Source organism: Ornithodoros turicata, chromosome 10 (genome assembly GCF_037126465.1).
Source record: "Ornithodoros turicata isolate Travis chromosome 10, ASM3712646v1, whole genome shotgun sequence".
NCBI classification, from domain to species: domain Eukaryota; kingdom Metazoa; phylum Arthropoda; class Arachnida; order Ixodida; family Argasidae; genus Ornithodoros; species Ornithodoros turicata.
In genome coordinates this window covers 625,093-646,808 of record NC_088210.1, presented here as the reverse complement: position 1 = coordinate 646,808, position 21,716 = coordinate 625,093, and the positions used below count along the sequence as shown (strand labels likewise).

The window sequence follows — 21,716 nt, the reverse complement described above, 5'->3', positions numbered from 1 at the left end:
TTTAACGGGCGAGCAACAGAACAAAGCACTAACTGCAGTGTCAACAGAATCCTGATAGCCGGCGAAAAATACAGCAAACGATTCATCCAGAACTCGGTACTCTCGTTCCCAGCCCACAGCAAAGAGCCACACCCTGCGGGGAACTATTTTCAGACGCAGGAGTCAAAAGCCTTCGCTGCTCTGAGGCTGTTGTGCCTGTTGACCAATCAGAGAGGATTTATTTTCAGAGTTTGAACCGGAACCGTTTACGCCACCAAAGTTTATTTTTAGGACTGTATCTTTACAGCGTGGATTTTTTCGTGATTCATTTTGAATAGTTTATTCTCGAAGTTTATTTTGCGAAGTGTAAACCACAGTGGTCCTCCAAGAAGAACAGTCTCTGTTCGAAATATTGGGGGCTCCTGCCCTGGGGCAACTCCCTTCGTAACCAATAACATAGTTCATTCCATCTTGTGGGACACCAGCTTAAACACTGTCATAAATAGACGCGAAGAACAGGCAATCTACAACCAGTTGAAACGCGTGCATGGCATTGTCTTACCGCAGCTTCTTTCACAGCGTAGGTGATGTCATGCGGAAGCAGCTTAACCACTGCCAGGTCCAAGCGATGTCTTCGACTTGCGGTTTATGCCCTCCTCTTCATTGTTGTAGAGACACCAGGTTCTTTACACATTCGTGGGGCTCTCGATAGATAAGACGATGCCGCTCCAAAGCTCCCATTGGAAGACTCCAGAGCTGTTCCCAATCTGCAAATGAACAGACTTGCTCTCGGCGGAGCAACACCACTTGCTCCGAATCTGCCACTAGAATTAAACAGTAAAGAAAGATAGCGGTTACTTTGCGCTTATCACCCATCCTGTTCACACACTGCGAATACAAACATAGGGCCGCCATGTCTTGTACACACGGAATTGCGTATTTCTGTATAGTTTTATAGTTTTTGTACTCTATGCGCTTTTATACGTCTTGCATGAAAGCGCCTATGAAGTTTTAGAAAGTTTCCCCTTCTGAACTGCGAGTATTGAGCAATAATGTTGGAAATCGGTGTAAAATAAGAAAAAAAAGTCAGTTATGCTCCTGTACTTACGGAGAACGTTATGTCTTTCAGATTGGGCGGTGCCCCTGCGAGAGGGGTGGCAGAGCGATATGTACAAGTGGAGGCCCTTGCAGGTGTATGTCATATATAACAACATAGCATATGGTGCAGCCGGATTGCTTGGCGTTTACAACAGCTCAAAGGAATTGTTTCAAGTAGGTTTATGTGTCTTTACTTTTCCGCATGTTCTGTCGACATTCGTAGAGGAAACTAGTGTTGGGAATCCCGAGTCATTTCTGCGGCCCCGCGATCTTGGGCACGGGGACCGGATTTCGGGTTTCAGATAAAACCGAGACACCCGCATGCTCAGCATGTGTGCATTAGCTGTGACGTTTCCTGTGTACGTCTGTGTGTCTGTATGACTCCTCAGCGCTTTGTTTCTAGATTTCAAACGGAGACATTCGTTAAAACCGAATGCTCTCCGTTATATCTTAGTGTGTGGCAATTTCTACAAAGAAGAAACAGAGGAGGCATTTCTTATCATCACCTAACTAAAAAGATCAATAGTTTTGTATGTCGTCGTTACGTGTACCACAACGCGATTTATTGGAGAGTTTTAGTACATGGAACGCAAAGGGGACAGCGTATGTTTGAGAGCTTTGGTGGTTCTGCGCAATGCGCGAAGCTCTCTTTATGGGTTGGGCGTGCGCAGAACGATCAACGCTATCCCGTAAGTACTAAACGGCGATATCGTACGAATGTAATAGCCGGAGCATCGGCCCTCAATATCTCAAAGACATTTTCCCTAATGCTCCGGCTATTACATTTCGGAGATCACGTAACATACGCGACTTACTCACTTCCTCCCGCAATAATCAACAGAGTCCCGGTTGCGCTCCTTGCAACAGCAACCGCTGCCAAACTTGCTTATTTATTGCAACATGTACCTCCACCTGTAGCACTGTTAATGGTTTCGCTTTCTCTATTCGGCAGTCTCTTCACTGTAAGTCATTCAATGTCTGCTATCTCATTACATGCAAATTGTGCAATAAACAATACATATGCGAAACACGTAACACCATCCGTGAAAGATTTTATAGCCATAAATCAGATATTGTTAAAGGGACCGAAAAGTGAAAAATAACCCCCATATTTTTGCCCACTGTCGTGCACAACATCGTTGTTTGATAAGATACAGAAAGCATTACTTCTCAATTCGGAATATTTTTTACGTATAAATATTTTGAAGATTGCCGGAACATGGACGGTGCTGCCAGCGAACGGCGAAAAAGAGCAACTTGGGTTTCAGGTCCAGGGCTCCCAGGGATTGTTCAACCCTTACCACGTGAGAGTTAATTTTGTAGAGAACAAAGCTGACGCACATTATCTTACAGCTAAACGCCATTTTAAAGATGACGCTCACTTCCATAGCTTTTACGTTAATAAAGCATTCAGCTACTTCGCCGCTATACGAGCTACGATCCGCCGCGTCATCTGCAAGGCCGTCTGTGTTATCGCGTTTATTGTTTACGTCGTGGGTGGTCGTGTTGGTCGCGCGAAGAGAAGTGAATGACATGTTCGTGGTTGCTGTGTCAATTATTCGAGAGACCTACATATGCCTGGTGTAGTTTTGGTGTTCGGGGATGCAAAAATCATGTTCGTTCACCATCGGCGGCAGGCGTTTTCTACCACAAGATTCAACAGGAGAGTGCGCGAAAACGAATGTGGTTCGAAACACTCGATTATTAGATGTAGCAGTCGTGTCGTGTGTGCTGAGCTCATTTTGCTGCCGATGACTACGAAGATGCCGTAAAAGGCGAATCGCGAAGACGTCCGAGGCACACTAGATGCTCAATACCCAGTGATTTTGCTTCACCGAGGTGACGAGTTCAACACAGCGTCTTAGGTATGTACAGGCGTCACACATTTATAAATTATAATATAGCGACGACGTATTCCATTTAACTTATGTTATTCCACTTGTCCCGTACCCAACATTGTCAACATCAACAAATTTAATTTTAGGGGCCTTCCAGTGTTGAAGTGGCGCAAGACTGCTTCGTGTGTGTGTGATCCAGGCACTCAAGTTGACATGACAGAAATTGCTGAAAGCAGGTATGCAAAGTCCACAGATGGAAGCACTAGATTTGTTACGTGTTGCAGACTTTGTGACATTTTTTCTTAGTCTTTGGTCAGGTGCAGAACATTAGTATGGCGTCAACAAGAGGAGAAGAAACCGATGAGAACTACTAGCTTGTTTGAAGGGTACAAGAATACTTCGTGTTGAGATCTAGTTATGACTTTATGACTAAGGAACGCTAATTAATTTTCTAGAGATACATCTTCTACACTTGAATGCCCAGTGAAACAGCAAACGTTCATTGTCTTTGAAGCCACACTACTGGAATTGTTCAATGTGTGTCAGAGCTGCAGCGAGCCATGCAAGGTTACCATATCATATTGGTCATAAATTTACAGAGTTCCCCTACCTAGGACGTAACTGTCATTTATCTTTATTGCTCTTCCGATCCTACCTTCTCAGAGATTAATGTGGTTCACCATACACTGCATGGGCACTGCCTTTCTCTATACTCATGCTTTCGGTTTCTTGTTCTGTTGAATAAACTTCATTGAGTTTGCAGCCATCACGCTGTCTACTGTGTTTGCCCCTCATCTATATTGATGTGCTGTAACGGTATAGCACATCAACATGCCAACAACCTACCAAACAACCTTGCCTAGTCCGACTTTTGGATGGAAACTACACGATGTGGTAACATCCACATATATAAAGTTTTAGTCGACGGAGACAACCTTCATTGTACATTTCTTTTGTCTCACTTAGCATGCCTGAAGAAATGTTCTGATCTTCATCAAGATGACATGTCATTGTTTGATCTGCAGCATTATTGTTCCTGTAATCTTTTCACCAACAGAGAATACAAAAGTGAACAAATGGTAAAATATAACTAGCTTGTTAAATTCAAAAGGAAAGACGAAACTGTTTATAGTTCTCTTGTTTATTTTGTTGCAGGTTTTACAATTCTATCAAGTACGTCAAAACATCATAGGGCAGGAAGTCCTACTCTGTTTCCTAAATCCCTGGATAATAAAAAAGAAAGATATAGTTTGAGTTGTAACAAAATGTTGCTTCTGCTCTTATATTTCAATTAAATGTTAGATGCATTTGTAGTGTACACTGAAGCCAGTTTCAATTTGCAGGACTGTCAACAGAGAACTTATGCAAAGTTATTTAGCCATTTTGGAGTACTATGCACACCAATGGTGCATGGTTAACTTTGAACCCAGATCAATGGTTAATAATACTTGAAGTCAGCCCTCAAGTCCTTCTTTACAAATGTTAGTTGGTGACATGATAATGAATCAGTTACAAGTTCTCCGTTTAGCAAAACAGCTAATTAAGTGTTAAATCCCAATCTTGGTTCAATTATTAGTTGACATTTGGAAACGTGGTCACTAAGAAGTATACTAAAAGGTTATGAAAACAGTTCAGCTGAATGACACTGATGAAAATTGTCTTACTTACTCCTCCCTCACATATACAATTGAGACATGAGTATGACCTACAAATACATGTATGCCCACAGGTTACTTAACCCTCCAGGAACAAACTAATAATTATACTGTGACAGCAAAGAAAAAGCAATGAGAAAAACTTGCAGCGAACAAGAAATGAAAATATACTGACAACATTTCTACAGGTCAGCGCACTGATGGGTAAGCATCCCAATAGCATGCATGACGCAGATCGAGATCCAGTCGAGTACTTTCTATTGTATTTTCTCGGAGCACCCCATATCCTTGTGAATGGCCGACAGGTGGTATAACGGAATTTCCTGCAGAAATAATGGTTTTCCGTCCAGTTTGCCGTTCAAGTAGCGCGTAGACCACACGGCGCTGAAGTGTATGTTGCCATGCTCTTCGGTTTCTCGGATGTATGCAAAAGACACTTGCAATACTTCGGTGTCAAGGCACAGTGTTTCGAAATATTCGTTAGTTCTGATGCAATCGTCTGTCTGCTTTTCACACGCATTCTCTACCTCTCGGCAGCAAAAAGCGTAGTATCCGTCCGTAGTATCCGTCGGTATGCATTTCACACATGAACACCTGCACAACGAAAAAACAGCGCTTGTTTCGGCTCACACAAGTGCTTCTCCCGGATACATGGAAATTTCACAAAGCAGTCCATGTTCACGGCACGGTTAGCTACTGCTGAGGACGAATGTTACTCCGTTTAATCTCTGGACGAGGAATCTTCTGCTGCGAAGAACACACTTTCCAGCACGCTAACGCACGAACAACAGTTCTGTGTGAGCGACATTTCTCGAATGCGGAGTTCCAGCGCACTCATGTTCAAGAGGCTCGACATTCTCGACGTAGAAGTAGAAGGTGGTCACAAATGCACTGCCATTTTTGTTTCCGCCGGATTAGCGCCCGGAAGTGCGCGTATTACATGCGTCCTTGACAGATGGCGCGGGGTCATGCAATTGTTGACAGACTGCTCGGTTTCCTACTAGGTCCCTGGACTTGCAATTATGGAAAATTCGATTACAGAAAAACTACAGCAATTTCAGCGGAGTTATTTGATATTCGAACTTTTGAAGGATCAAGCTTTTCGCTGAACATAAAGTTTCAATAGGTTTACATTCACTTTTCGGTCCCTTTAATAAACGTCAGTCACCTGTATCGCTACATTTTAATCTTCCGGGACATGATCTGCATACGCATATACTTATCACCATTTTAGAATCCGGGTACGCTAATGACATCAAACGCAAAAATCGAGAATCCTTTTTCATTTCGAAATTTGCAACGTTACAGCCGCACGGCACCAACGTGTACGGCGGCCCATTACAGTCCTTTATACTATGAGGCTATTTATTGTATTATCACTTATCTGCCATTTTTCACATCGTACACGATGATACACAATCAGTAAGCCACCAACTCCGTGTTACTTTCCCAGAGTCTGGAAGCTCTTAGCCATCAAGGTGCTGTGCGTCCTCAATCCTTCGCCCTTGAGCCCTAATTCCCCGTACGCATTCTAAAGCTCTTTGTGCCAACTGGCTGCTGTGCCTATTCATGTGATGTTCATTGGTTTCCTCCACGTACAACTCCGACTCGTCTGTATATCTGTCTGACCTTGTCCAGCCACCTCCTATTGATTGCGTTTTGTTTTTCATTTTTGTTGATATTTGTATTGCGTTTGTAGTTCTCTTCACCCTTACCCTTTTCTCTTGTATCATGTGGCTTGTTTTTTTTTTATATATGGTTCACCACTTGTAACAGGTCCTCAAACCTGAAGAAGTGCAGCCTACTGTACGAAAGTCTTGTTTTTAATGTATATAGTAAACAGCTGATGCTCTTAACCGTCTTTGTTATTTTTGATTCTGCTCTAGGTTGCGTTGAAGGAGAAGTATATATAGATCATCTGTATATGCCTCAAAAGCTTCGGTGTTTTGCTACGTCTCACGCACTTGGCGTCCAGTCCGTCTTAGGCGCGCAATAAGTAAAACCGGTCACGCGGTTCACCTTACACCGCAAATTTGCCATTCTTCATTTGTGTGCTCATCATACAACTTATACAGACTTTGCTTTGCTTACAAGCCTGGCATCATAGACGCCATACCCCCTCAATGGAATGAGGCAGTGGACAGACGCAGGAGTCAACAAGCGAAGTCGCACCGCGCAAGGAAGGAAACATCTAGGTTTTGATGGTCAAAACACTTCAGTAGACGATTTCACATACAGCAGCCCCGCGAGTGGCAACGTATTATGGAATATTTGAGGGAGAGGAACGAAGAAGAAGAAACGGAGCAGGATGAAATGTTTCAGGCTAAAATGTATTACAGGCGGGGCGAGAACGGAAGGTGATCCTTCTGGCAACCCTGCAAATTTCATGAAGTCTGTGGATCACCGCACTTTCATATCACTGCGCGACGTGCCCACATGCATTATCATGTGGAGAAGCAGAGGACGCTGCCTTGCCCCTCAAGACACATTTCCTCGCTCTTCTCACATGGGGGCGTGTGCAACTTTGTGTAATAGCCTATTTAGTGAACGGTTCATTCAGTTCAGTTCAGTCTAATGAATATTTCCAGATAATCGTTCATTCGTTCATGTCCTATATGTCTCCATGTCCCAGGTATTCGTCACGTTATACCGTCGCATGACGAACAGTGATGTCGTAAACCGAAACAGGAGTACACACGCCACACAGACAGACATAAGACGCACAAGTGACGCGTGAACCGTTTTGTTTTTTCTTCACCGATTTTCTGCACTGCGCGTTCCCTCTTTTCTTCTCCTTTCAGCACATTGAAACTACTATATGTTTTCACTGCAGTGCTATGAATCATGGCAATATTAACTTACTAAATGTTTTGCGCATAGGAAAGCCACGCAGGTGGTCCTTAAACACGGGTGTTCAATTCGATCACTCTCACGTGGCAAGGGCATACCGGATGGGTCATGTACGTAGTCCCCATTGCACCCTGCTCGACGGCAGTCCACTCAAGCTAGTCGAAAACCATGTCACCGCGATGGAAAAATCCTACTAGACTCCATGAGGGGTCTCCAGTAGACTCCAGGAGAGAGTCGCCAGGAGACTCAATCAATCGTACAAGATCCATTACAACATTTGGATGGGCCAGCAAGCCAGCTTGACGGCCCATCACCAACGTCTACAGGCTTTCCCGTCCATTTTAGTCTAAGTTCCATCTGAATTCATCCAGGTGCTCTCTCAAATAATCCAGGCGCCATCTAAAAAAAGTCCAGATGTTATTCAATTTAATCCGGGTGCCATCTGAATTAATCCATTGTGTGTGTGTTTTCTTTTATTGTTTCCGTTTCCATCTAACGAAAGATGGCGCTGGCCCTGGAAAAAAAGCTACAACAAAGTAGCTTGAGTGCATCTGGGGGCCGCACTGACACTAGACAGCACTATGCAGAAATTGAGTACACAGTAACAGGTACGCAGTACACAGTAAAGCTAAATAATGCACAAGAATCAGACACACATTAGCCTATGCTACATATTCTCCTAAACAGAAACTTTCTGTAGTAAGTACAAATATGGCACAGGAGAATAGCGAGAAGAAAAATTGTAAAAATAAAAGAACTCAATGCAGCTCAGTAAGTAAAAACAAAGAAAAAGTAAAACATGCAAAATTTACGGCAGTACCCATACACTTTCTGTAGTATGTAGAAACAGAAGAACAATGAAAAGAAAAAATGATAAGAGAGACGTACTCAATACAGGTCACTAAGTAAAAAAAAAATCGCACACAATTTGCTACAATTTTTGGATTAAATTAAATTAATTAATTTAAAATACCATGACATCGTAACTGTTTATGCTTGCATGTTTTCAACCCAGTACAACCGGAGACGGTTGTTTGTGATGTTTTGATGTTTGTGTGTTGTGTGATGATGTGTTTGGAGTCATTCACAAAGCCAAGGTCAGGTGCAGAGGTTGATTGCGGCCGAGTATCTGTGGAAATACCTACAACATGTTGATTGAAATAATCAGCTAGATCACTTCCAGATAGCACAACACCCTTCACTTCGAGCTCCCGATGGCGTGATGTTCCTACGATGCAACACAGAATCGATCCTTTTCCATAGAACACGACAGTTACTTAAACAAGAGTCATCAAACAGTTGTCGGTAATATGGGTCCCTAGCACACGAAGCTCAGCATTTAGTTTGTTTCGGAACTTCTTGAAATCTCGTAGTTTTTGTGGGTCGCGTGTTTTCAAAAACTTCTTATACAGGCAATCTCTCTTACGCATCTTCTGAATATGGGAAGAAGTAATCCAGGGCTTTCTGATTGTACTGTTTTTTTCACTTCATTGTACTGTGTTTGTTCTGTTTTTTTTTTACTTGAATTTTTGAGTACTATAACCGTGCATTCACACGAGAGGCATCCCCCATAGTATTCTACAGACGTGTGGTGGAAGGAAAAGTAAAAAGCTGCTCACGGGATTAAAGTTTCAAGGTAAATATAAATGGTAGCGAAGGCGGGAGCAATACGAAATCTGTTTTAGCAACCCTGCGCGCTTCATGATACGCATGCGAGCGTGGTTGTTGAGGGGCAAACTACGAAGCTAAACAAAAATAAGTTTATCGCAGGCGCGAATAATGTGTGTACTAATGTAATATGCATGTTTGTATTATAGCAATTCGCTCCGTATGCCAGTAATACGTAAGGTTGTAGACATAGCTGAGTACGCTTCCGGTTTCTGTCCCTCTCCATGTTGTTACCTACGAGTTTGCCGTACGTTGACTGCGCGCTTTCTGACTGGTCATAGCTGTTTTCTTCTTCATCGTGGTCTTTCCGATTTCAAACCACCAAATCGAAGATGGGACATTCCTCGGAGGAATGCACCATTTTAGGACAGTAGCCAGCTATTGCTTTATTTGAGTGTCAAGTGGTGGACAGTACTGACCTTGGAAAGCTGTCGGTTCCTGTTCCTGCCCTTGCGACGTTTGTGGGTGCGTGCGAGGAAGCCTTCAAAGACAACGTCAAGACATTCCTCACCTCCCAAGGGGTCAGGTCCAAGCTGTGTGAAATGTTGGGCACACTTGTGCAAAAGACATTGAGTTTGTGCTCTTTATCGGTGTATGATTTATTAAAACTTTTTTTCTGAGTGTATCACTGTTCTGGTTTGCACGGCAAAGGAATGATGAAGTACGAAATAGTACGTTACGTCACAACGCAGTGCAGCAGGCAGCGAGACTCAGTACGAAATATCTGCACGTTGTTGTGAAGTTTTCTTTCCGTGCAGAAGGATATGCATGGTTGTGTTGTCTATCCAGTGCTTTCATTTGTAACCTAGAGTTGTTAGAGATTTGTTTGAGATTTGGTACACATGATCTCGTGTAATTCCTTTGTTCCTGTGTAGCATACGATGCGTCATAGTGCACTTTTGGAAATGCCAATGCCAGTGCACTGTGTTATTTGTATTTTGACAGCCATGCAGAGTTCAGTAGTCTGTGCTTGTTATTTATATGTTTAGTGTATGTACACCTGTGTACATAGATACCTAGCATACATTTTCTATTTTGAACAGCAGTTTGCCTATTCTTTGATACGTATTAAGTGCATGTTTTTGTACATAGATAGCACGTAATTTTATATTTTTTATCCTGTGCTGAGTTCAGTAGTTGTGTGCACAACCGTCAGTATGTAGGGCCAGTATGCAGGGCTAAGAACCTTGCAGCCTGAAACATTGTGCAGCCTCAAAATCTACAGCACATGGCAAACTGCGCACAAAATAGCAGAAGCACAGAACAATGTCGATGCTTTCAGATTATTTTAATACAAAAATGATGTTGTAATCGAAGTAGAAGTAGTCATCAACAAGGCGTGTACACGCTGAACACGGTTGTCAATGCTGGAAGCTGATTTTATTGTTGCTGTTTCGCTGTTTGGACTTGTGCCTTCTCACTCTCCCATAGAAGTCGTTACAAACGCCAAAACTTGTGCGCAGACATAGAACCACACAGTATGCAAATATCATATAATGTGATCTGCAAGTGCAAATATGTTCACTTCAATATCTTCTTTGTACAAGAGATGTTTGTTGGAAGTCTAGCACATTGTTTGTCTGCTCCTGTTCTCCTTGTGGCAGCGCAAGTTTCCTGCAGCTTTTTGTTCGTGCCTCCACACCTGATGGGCAAAAAAAAAAAATTCTTTGGATGGAATTACAAATGATCTGACTGGCACATCACATACCACAGCGCACAATATGGCACGCATTACAAGACCCTCATGTGGAATGCCCCTACCCTCTAAGCCTTTCATGTCGCGCATAAATAGGGCGACAAGTTTTTCAATACAGCGAGGCATCCCAGTGCCAGAGAACATCTTCACCACAAATGTCCTTTTATTAATGGCATTACGGACTGAGTAAAGCACTGGCCAAATATTTTTTGCCAAGATCCGAAACACAGGGACACCGTCAATATTTATATGTGTAGCGGTGGTGGTGGTGATGGTGGAAGGGCTCGCCGTTGCAAGTGTGTTGCAAGAATGCAGCAAATGCCAGGACAATCATTGAAAGGAAATCTCGAGCTCAACTGAACTCGCAGAGATTTATTGCTCGCGCGCTTTGCTCCGCTGACTACGGTGGCGATGGTGCTGCCACCAGTCCTCCTCCAAGCAAGGCCGTCGAAAACGACGAGTGGTGCGGAGATGAGAACGAGAGGTAGACGACGTAAGGTGAGGTCGGGGGGTCGTGCGTGGATGTTGCGGGTGCGGAATGGGACTGACAGGCGGGTGACAAGAAGAAATGCGGATGCTAGAGACATCCCGATCAAAGGGTTGGGATCTGTCCAAGTATCTGTACAGTATCTGTACCAAGGATCTGTCCAGGCTTGAAGCGTTCGGTAAAAACGGTGTCTTCACGACCGGTGACGAGAAGTGTGAAGTGATGGCGCGTCGTTCGGATCACTTGGGACGGGCCGTTGCAGGGTGGTTGAAGGTTTTTTTTTTTCACGGCATCATATCTGATAACACGTGGGTAAGTAGAGTGCCCCGAGTCCGGGTGCTCATAGGTTTTGAGGCAATTCGAGGGTCGATTACAGCCTGGGTGAAGAGCGTCCATGGTTTGGCGGAGGCGAGACATATAGATGGGCTGTGTTCTCGAACGCTGCCGGAAGACGAGACAAGCTCAACGAGGCGACGAAGAGTCGTGCTCTGCACCATCTGTGCCGCGGTGCATCCGAAATATGGTTGAAGTGCGGTCCAGATACCAAGGAGGGCAATGTGTAAAGTTTCCTGCCATGGTATTGGAGGTGATGCACGGAGGGCTGCTTTGAGCTGACGATGGAGTCTCGGTGGAGTCTCGGTTGAATGTAGGATGGTAAGGGGTGGTACGAGTGCGAGTACGCTTAGTACCAAGGTTGTGTGTAAGGTCAGTGAACAAGGCAGACTAAAATTGACGACTTCTATTCGTGGTGATAATGGACGGTGCACAAAAACGGGAGGTCCATCCATTGACGAGCGCTATGGCGACAGTTGAGGCGGTAGAGCCTGCCGTAGGAACAGCTTCCGGCCAGCGGGAATGTTGATCGACGACTGTGAGGATGTACGGTATGGTAAGGGGCCCACAACATCAATATGAATGTGATCGAAGCTAGTGGTCGTTGGTGGGAACGTGGAAGAGGCGAGACGAGTAATGTCGTGGATCTTGTTGCGTTAGCATTCCAGACAATACTGAACCCAGTGCTTATGTCTCCATTCATCCTGCGCCAAAGTAGCCAGGTACGTAGGTAGTCAAACGCAGCAGAGTCTTTTCATAGTAAATTGGGATAGGTGAAGCGCTTTCGGAGTGAGAGAGCTGGTGAGTAGTACGCGTATAGAGCAGGAGCACTGGCCTGTGACATGGTCGACGACGTAAAAGAGGCGGCTGTCCTCTAGGCCATATCCACTCGCCGCCATTAGTGGTTGGCCGTGGTGTTTCCTGTGCAAGAACGAGGTTGCAAGCAGTGATGGATGGCTGCTCCGGAACCGCGGTAATAGCAGCCGACTCCATTCTGTGTTCTCCTAGAACTTTAAAGTGGGCCGCAAGAAAAAAAAGAAAAAGGGCGTTGGCGAGAGCGGCGCGGGCTTGGCGAGCGACTGCGATTGGCAAGTGCAGTAACAACTTGAATAAGGTTGTTGACTTAATGGGAGCATCCATTGTGCCATGACGTGGCAATGACTCGGGCGCAGCGCGTTGTTCGATGAAAGGGGTATTTCGTTGATATTCGCACCAACGGGTGTAAGAGCTGCGACCTCTATGAAGGCATAGCGAGGGCCGCCAGTTAGTCAATGGCAAGGTTAGACGCTGTGGCGAAACCATCTGGACATTTCCGGGGAGTCGCTGAAGGAACAGCTCACGTATGAAACTCTCCTTAGCAGATATTTTGCTATTTCCTAGGAGTTGCTTCATTCGCCGCAGAAGCTGAGGACGGCGACTGTCTCTGCGCTCCTCAGCTGATAGCAGCTGCTGCAGGCATGATCAGTCAGAACAGGTTGTTCTTTGGAGAAGGGCTGATTTCAGGCGGTCGTATGAATTGGAGGAGGTGTGGCGATGATGTCGTAAACTTCATCGGCAGCATATAGTGATAATACCGATATATGATGACCTTGTGACCTGTGTGGTCACATCTGGCAAGTGGAGCTGGGCCTCGCCTTGAGAGAACCAGATAGGGGAAGGGGGGGGGGGGGGGTTCAGATCCCAGAACGGTGGTAGCTTCACACCGACTCCTGTGAGGATGGGGGTGTCGGCTGTGAAATGGAGGACTTGTCGCTGTGAAACATCATTGACGGGGTCGTTGGTGTCCCGGAAAATCGGACGTTCGGGTCGCCAATGTTGCAAGACTGCAGCAAATGTCAGGACAACCATTTAGAAGGAAACCCGAACCTTAACTAAACTCGCAGAGATTTATTGCTCGTGCGCTTTGCTGTGCTGACTTACAGCTTCTGGATTGGTTTCCGACAATCGTCTACTAAATTTTCTCAGAACCTGCGCGCTTAGTCCAAAATATATGAAATCGACGGCTTCAATATTTGATCTGCGTTCCCTTTTGAGTATAGTTCCAGCACCTTTCGGAATAGGGTACCCAAAGCTGCTAATTCAAACGTCAAACGCGCCGTCGTGCATAATCAGGGTCAGCACGCCATCCTGGTCGTCGCAACCCCCTGCGTGATCCTGCGCCGTCCGCACCCCACGTTTGTGGTCCAGGTTTTCATTGGACACCAGTTTGCGAGAACACACAGTACCCACTGAAGTTTCAAATTAAAAGGAAGTATTGTTCAGTATGTCTGAATGAGTGAAATTCACATTGAACCAAATGATATATCAGTTATTTCGGCGTTTGTCCGTGCGGGCCGCCGAGATCTTGCCAAGCCGGAACCGGAAGGACGAGTAGCCAGTACTCGAGGCAGAAAAGGAGCCACAGCGTCTGCGCCATCCCTCCTTAAAGGGTGTAATCGTGTAAGAAAGTGGGACGGGTGTCTCTATCTCGGAGACTCGCGTTGAACGCACCTGTGGGCGATCACGATCGCTGCCTAATTATGATTGCGCTCAATGTGGATCCTGCGTCAGTGCGTTTGAGGTATACGATGAGCGATACTACTCAGAGCAAAATGTGTGCGATTTTGCTTTAAAGCTATCTTCACTAGATTTTTCTCGATGTTTTCAAGCCTGTTACCTTCAGAGCCTCCTTCAGTTTTCTCCAATTTGTTCATTGGCCCATAAGAAGTCACGTCGGCAGATGCGTCACTGTAAGTTGTCCATGTTAGCTGCGTAGCTATCTCACCACAGGAGTAGATTTTTCGACCTGCCGGAGAGGGCCGGTGCACAACCCCTTCTTTTTATACACAGAGGTCGGGAAGTTGTGAGGCAAAGTTTTACAGGATTTTCATGATCACTCGCATGAAACACGCGATTTTTAGGATGGAAACGTTAGCTGGAAACGTTGGTTTTGAGTGTCAGCTGGGTAGACTTCTCGCAGGTGCCGGGATCCCTGGGTGGCCTCCCCCCCCCCCCCGCCCGGGAGAGCTTGGGAGGCTCAGACCCCAAGCCCCCCTGAGCAGCCGGCGCCCACGAGTCTCACGATTGTATGGATCGACGCATGGCTCTGCGTCCCACGCGCAGCTCGCGTTGTCCGCTGGCGCTGGGTCTCCGTCTCCCTAGGGATCGAGGCTTTTTCCTTCTCCGAAGATACGTCGTGCACACATGCAATGTAATCATGATGGGAACTTCCTTGTGGACTCCATTGTGCGTCGGCCTCTTTTTCCGTGGCAGCAGCAGCACTCGTGCGTAGACTAGCGGTAACATAATTGTCGCACGTTACTTTTTGAACTGCCCTCTTCACCAACTTAATTCAGCAACGCGTCTGTCTTCCTCCATACCTCCCTGTGTCTTTCCGATCTGGACACGCTGTCTGGGGGAAAATATTGAGGCATACTTATAAAGTCCGTCGCTGTTGAGCACACATTTGTGAGCAAAGGTTGGTGGAGCAGCGAAGCACTCACAAGACTGGGTGAACGATAAAACTGCTGAACCTCGACTTCAAACGGATGCGCAAGGGAGAACAAGCGCAACCAAGATCGAGAGAAAATCACCCATTGTAAGTGCCTTTATCGTGACTTATTTGACCAATAATCCTTGTGCAGCCAGTTGAATTATCAACCCGTTAATAATCGAGGCACAATATTTAGAAGGCCATGTACAAGCGTTTTCAACAAGCAGTCGAGACCGCCTTCGAATAACCCACACCGTACACTATTGCGCTTTGCATCACAACATATATTTTGTAAGAATGCTTCACTGTTCAATGAGTGCTTCTATTGAGAATCTAAATGTAGACTAACTCATACAGAATAAATAAACACTACTGCAAGTCCTAACCAGGCATTGGGCAACGCCGCATTCGTTAGACATCTGCGCACAAATTCACATCTACGAACGACTGCCACAAGCTGGTTACTAGATATGACGCCCAACAGCGTACAGTCAGCGACTTTAAAAGACTCACGAGGAATCGAAACTAGAAACATCGTGACCCCCTGTCGATTCCAATGCACAACAAACATGACAGTCGTATTCCAAACTTTGCGCTTGCGTCTCCCACAGTCTGCAATATTACCGCTTGAGCGCTTGGCGGCAGTAAGGCTTGGCGCCCGTCCATCTGCCCAGGAAAACGAGGTGGGAGCAGTCTTTCTCGAACCTTCTGTCGCCAATTGTTTTTCGAACATGATCGCATTATATCGTACAACATATCCAGTTCTTTGCCGTCAGTTCCCAGCGCCTCGCCAACGTTGTGTGCTGCCTCCTCGGTGTAGATAGCTATGGATTCCCTATTCATGAAAAATAAGCTTACAGTAATTTCTGCAGCATCTTGCAGGTAGAAAGAAAATCGTCGTGATATTGTGTTTCATGTTCCTTCGTGCCCATCCTAGCTCAGGTTTCTATTCTTTAATGAAATTCAATTAAACTTGTTGAGAGAAATTAACAAAGTTGAGACCGAGTCGGGCTCGGGTTTCAGCCACCGGGCCCGGGCTGGGTACGGGCTCGACCATTCCGGCCATGGTCGGGCATGTTCGCGAACATTCTTCACGAGACTGGACAGCTGATTTTTCATGTCACTTTTTTTCCCATTCGGTGTGGGATATCATGGTATTCGCATCTGAGAACTGTCACTTTTTTTTATATGTGATCATGCTTATTTCGTATAATAGGTCTAGATTTCACAGTTGCACTCACACATTTGGGGACGATTGGCGTGGCGGGCGCGCTCAGAGTCCGTACGAGGGACAGTTAGTTTAGGTGCTAGGACATATTTCGTTCCCGTGAGAGTCCTGTGCGAGGGTCAGTTAGGTGAGGTGCTCTGACGTATTTCGGTTGCGTGAGAGCTCGAGAAAGGGGAACTAACACCGGTGCATGCGCAATGGAGCGGAGATGAGTCTCTCTTGAACCGCAGTGTACATACATATCGCCCACGCGCTTTGCGCACTGCCTTCCGAAGCAAGCAAGCGGGCATCAAGCACAGAGCGGCTTGCTGCCAGAGCGGACACATAAGTCCGCTACAGTCAGAAAAAAACGGGACATCCGAAAGTTCCAACGCATACTGCATGTGTGCCGCGGCAATGAATTCCGATTGTTCTCTTCAGCAGTGAAACGAAATAAGTTCTTGCTCTTCCATTAATTTAGAGACAGACATCCCAGATTTGAAAGCAAAACCTTCAAGAAACTGAGTTTTGAAAGTCTACAGATTTTTCGGATTCGGATCTACAGATATTTTTTTTACACGTTTCAACAGTGACTGCAAGCATATCCTGCATAGCAAGAGCACATATCCTGCGATAAGCTGTGCTCTTTAGTACATCAAAATATGCCTCCGGGCCTCGAGAACACATAGAGCAGAGGCGGACTGGGACCGGGCCTGAGCATGCAAACATTCGGTTACGGGCGGTGCCTGGGCCGGCGGATTCGTGTACGGGCCGGGTCAGGACTGGAAATCTATGGAAGACATCGGGCTTGTCATGCTGGGTAGTCATTCTGGTAATCAGCTCAGTCATGCTATATTGATTGTCGTCATACTGTTCCCCTTTATCAGACGTTGTGACCCTTGATACTTGAAAGAACTGATGTTCTGAGGCTGGAACAACATAGAAGGGACAAATACATACAAAACCTCAATGTACTTGCTTTTCAATGTATTTGCAAGCTTGTATGTATTTGCCCCTTCTATGTTGTTCCAGCCTCAGAACATCAGTTATTTCATGTTCAACAATTGCCGCCTGCGTCGATCCCGTTGTATGAATGTGTGTCTGAGTGAGCAAAAATATAAGAGTGAAAGGAGGTTGAGTGAGAGAAAACGGCTGGTTTGTCCCTTCAGATAACGCACCCGTGGAAGTCGCTGAGAAGGCATGTTAGCTTAGCTCAATTGGTAGAGCCCTGGACTGGTAGTCCTGAAGACGTGGGTTCGAGTCCTACAGTTGGCTAACCTTTTCAGTGACTTTCATCTTTCGACCCTTGATATTTGCCGCTGGATTTGAATTCCTGCGATATTAAAAATAGTTGTGAAAAAGAATCGTGAATGCATGTTATGAAATGGGACGTTGACGGTTCCAATGCTTTAGAATAATCATTCCTCAGATAAATTCATTAATAAAAAATGACTGTACTCTTTGTCGCACTGCCGCACGCGTATAAAATGCGCATTACTAGCCTTACAGCAGGTGAAGGACGACGACTCCGTTTTGGATACGAAAGAGGCAAAATTTCGGGAGCTTCAGCAGATCGCGAACCCTTTGGAAACGACGCTATAAAGGACGCTGTCCAATCAAACATCAGCAACGTGATGTAAGCCGATTGACTTATCGTATTTCCAAGCATTATCGGTGAGAACTACCTATCTGCTAAAACTCTGTATTCATTACTAAGGCCATGAGTCTGAACGTGCCAATGAACACGATCACTTGGACGATTTCTCTTCGTCTGGGTGACCTTCAATTCTAGCGATAGCGCACATAATCGGTTTGTGGATACTGTAGAAGGATATGTAGTCCCTGTAGCTCACACTCGCATGCACTTATCGCGAACACACAGCCTATCGTTGTGTCGTTGCGTATGGTCGGAACATTCGCATCACCCACGATGTCCAAGTTGAACATCTCCTTCATATAGTCGATATCCAACCTTTTGTTACCGTCCCTGGAGTTAATGTTAAAGGCACACAGAATGAGTGGTACGTCGGTATAGTGCGCTCTTTTTACCTCGGGAAATTATTTGTCTTTTAGGAGTTCACGGGAGGAGATTACAAGTGAGGAAGAATTTGATTTCGTCTCTAAGGTAGACAGCGACAATGATGGTTCTACGCGCATTGATAGTGCGCTGCGCACGTCTCCTGCTTCTCGCTTCGTTTTGATGGGCAGATTCCAGGAAGTGACCCCACTTCACCTTGCTTGGCGTAAGGTGCGACACCGATCACTCTGCTTTCTTGGCGCACGCGGAACGACATGCACCCACATCCGCCTATCTCACACGGATCATCAGCCCACGTTTTCGTCAACCGGAGCACGTGCTCCTTCGTAAGAAATACATCACCCTGAACGTCCTTTCAGCGTGCCAGCAAAATCTGAACGTTCGCTATGGCCATGCTCAGAGGTACGGTTATGCTAGAAGCGCTTGTTTTCGCCAGCTGTTTGTCGGCGTTGCTGTTCCTGTGATAAATATCAAGTCTCATTCGACATGTACAGGCCCTCGAGGCTAGTCACTCGCGACATGGCAACATAGACGAGGTGGTGCGCTTGTGACCTGCTCAGGAGTAGACTACCTTGTTGTAGGTCGCAGCTTGCAATTTATGAATGGTCATGGCGCTGGCCTATAGAGAGAGAGAGAGAGAGATCATAAGTTTATTGGCACAAAGGCAACGAAGGCCAAAGGGCACCAAAACTACGGTAAGTGTGTGGGAGATGATGATGGGAGAGATGATGTGGGACGATAACAACAAGTGAAAATAACAAGTTGGTCTTGACGAGAGGGAGGTGAACGCGCTTGCAGGCGACACCCGACTTTTTTTTTTTTTGACACATTGGTGAAGACCTTGCAATCTGCTAAATCCCCGCCGGCAGAACGGTTTGTTATCAGCCGAGCGTCCCTCTCCACTGACGCTACACTTCCGAAGCCCAAAAATGCGTTAAAGGGACAGTCGCATCGACCACAGACCGATTCCGAAACCACAGTGAAATGAGATTCCCCGTCCTTCACTGATCATGACTCCGAAAGTCCCATCCCGATAGTCGGAATACTTTTTGCGTAATTCGTGTGTAAGCGGCGCTACAGCAGACGACGGATGCGGGCGTCAAGCCGAACTCCCTGCTGAGAATCTTTAGCAACGTCACAAGGAATCTGACCAATAAGAACGCGGCGAGCCAGAGGAGTCCCCGCGGCTTGCAGCTTGCATGAGCAAGGTCAGGGAGACGAAGGCGAAGGCAGGCGCCCACAGCTCCCCATAGAGCCCATAGTTTGAGATAATTCAGGCAACACTGGACATACGACCAATAAAAGGTGGTGGTGGTGGTGGTGGTGGTGGTGGTGATGGCGGTAGGGCTTGCCGTTGTCGGCCTCACGTACGACCAATAAAAATGCGTCGTGATGCCTAGCAGCCAGCCAATCAGCAACCTCTCCGTTTGGCTCGGCTTTCGGCCGGCCCTGGCTACCACTGACTTCTACTGGTTTTCATACCTGGCGCCCGTTATTCCAAAATAACTAAGACATTTTTGATAGGCTAAATACATATTTATTGATGCAACGTATAAACTCAAATGTTTGACTCATATATTCACCGTGCGTACAGGGCGTTTCGTTCCTTGAATAGACAGCAACCAAACCAAGTTCGAACTTGCAAAGCACACACACAGTCTACTTCTGGAGGCGAGCTAAGTCCACGAGTGCGTGCGTTTCACAGATGAGCATCTTCTTCTCATTCTGGCGATGCACAGTCACGGGAAATACTTTTGTCGTTACGAACACTCTCTTCTTAGTCACTGTATTTGAAAATGCGACCGCGCTCGAAAGTGTTCCTCTGGCCGTCAGCTCACCAATCATTCCAGTTCCGACCCGGCAAGAATGTCCGTACGTTGACACTTTATCGGAGATCAGTACATGGCCAGAGTCACTATCACTCACGAAGAAACCCGCGCATACACTTCCTCTTTGTTCGTTGTGGTCAACCGACATCGGCGAGCCGCGGAGACGAAGTGACCTTGCTTGGAGCTGCCCGCCTGGGCGACTGCCCAGACCAGACTTCCCGCGAAAAGTGAGCTGTCAGATATTTCGAAACTTTATCAACCAATCCCGGAGCGCGCATCCTGCTTCGGCCAATGGGCATCCGTCATGATGCCTGACGATGTAATACCACGTGACTGTGACATGATTTCATTTTTCTACTGCCGCAAATGCGGGGAGCTGTGGAGGCCTGGCGAAAGCACATACGGAGATGGCGGACTCGGAACGCGGAAGTGGCGAATCGAGCTGTTCAAATGCCTTTAGTAATAGCTCCCGTGACGAATGTACATGTTTGACGACGGCCCATATTCGACGGATCCGCTTCCTCTGCAAGTCGCTGGTGACGTACGTGCCGCAGCTGCGTTAGCGCAACAGAACGACCCTCAGGACCACTGCTTTAGGTACGTTCGTGATCAGAGTGCTCAATACTTGATCCCGTGACATTCACTACGACGCAGGAAACAATCCAAGTGTTTGTGCAGCGTCTGTGCTCCCCAGGAACCGGATGAGTACCTATATGCTGCAGTGCTGGTGAGTGGCAGAGTTGTGCAATGACGGCGAAGTACAATGTAAGCACGCATCACACTTTGTTCCCAGCTCTCTGTCTTCAGCCAGAACTTCTGGTGGTGTATCCAACGCAGTATTGCAGCGACGATCACAGTCTTCGCCTACTGTATCCACGATAGATAGGCACGTTGAGCAATCCTTATTTTCGTAGTTGTCGTCGTTGTTTGCACACACCACGAATGCCCCATGAAAGTTACGAAGGCTCTAACCACCTGTGCAACTCAAGGGCCTGGTTAGAATTAGAATGATTGTCAGGAAATTAACTGTGCTACGTGTTTAGGAAAGTGTCATTTCTTTTTACAGCTACGTCAGGTTCACTGCTTATTGTGTGTTTACAAGCTGAGTTTGGAGATTCCTTGGACCGAGAAACATACGACAAATACCTGGGTGTGTCGTCCGCATGATTCGCCAACGTTTTTCCATCCCGGTCCTATCAGGGCTATCATCTTTAGTGTGCCTCATTTCCTGTTCACACCTACACCATAATAGACTGATGTAGTTTCCAATTGAGAAGTGAGAAACATAATCTATGTTACCACAGTAATCCCGAGAAGTGCAAAGAAATATGCAGGAGCAATAAACTACCTGGCCATAAGTGACAGTTATACTTTTAATGGTAGTGTAATGCTTCTTATCGTTGGCAGTATTATAGCATGTGAGGGATATAACACGTCAAATAATTTTAGGTAACGTTTCATAACTCACTAATGGTACAGTTACACCTCGTTATCATAGTAAGTGATACATCTGTCTGGGAATGTCCAAAATTTGTCATTCCCACGGAATATTGTTCTGCCGTGATA

General features: G+C 46.0%; 1 protein-coding gene across 2 annotated transcripts in view; it reads left to right on the top strand.

The window, feature by feature from the left end:
* Positions 1–21,716, top strand: part of LOC135369999 (uncharacterized) — a 155,227-nt gene that overhangs the window by 21,947 nt on the left and 111,564 nt on the right. For both annotated transcript variants that reach the window (XM_064603644.1, XM_064603645.1), the window contains exon 2: positions 1,109–1,251. In XM_064603644.1, the coding sequence (XP_064459714.1) occupies positions 1,109–1,251 (143 nt within the window). The remainder of the gene's footprint in view (positions 1–1,108; positions 1,252–21,716) is intronic.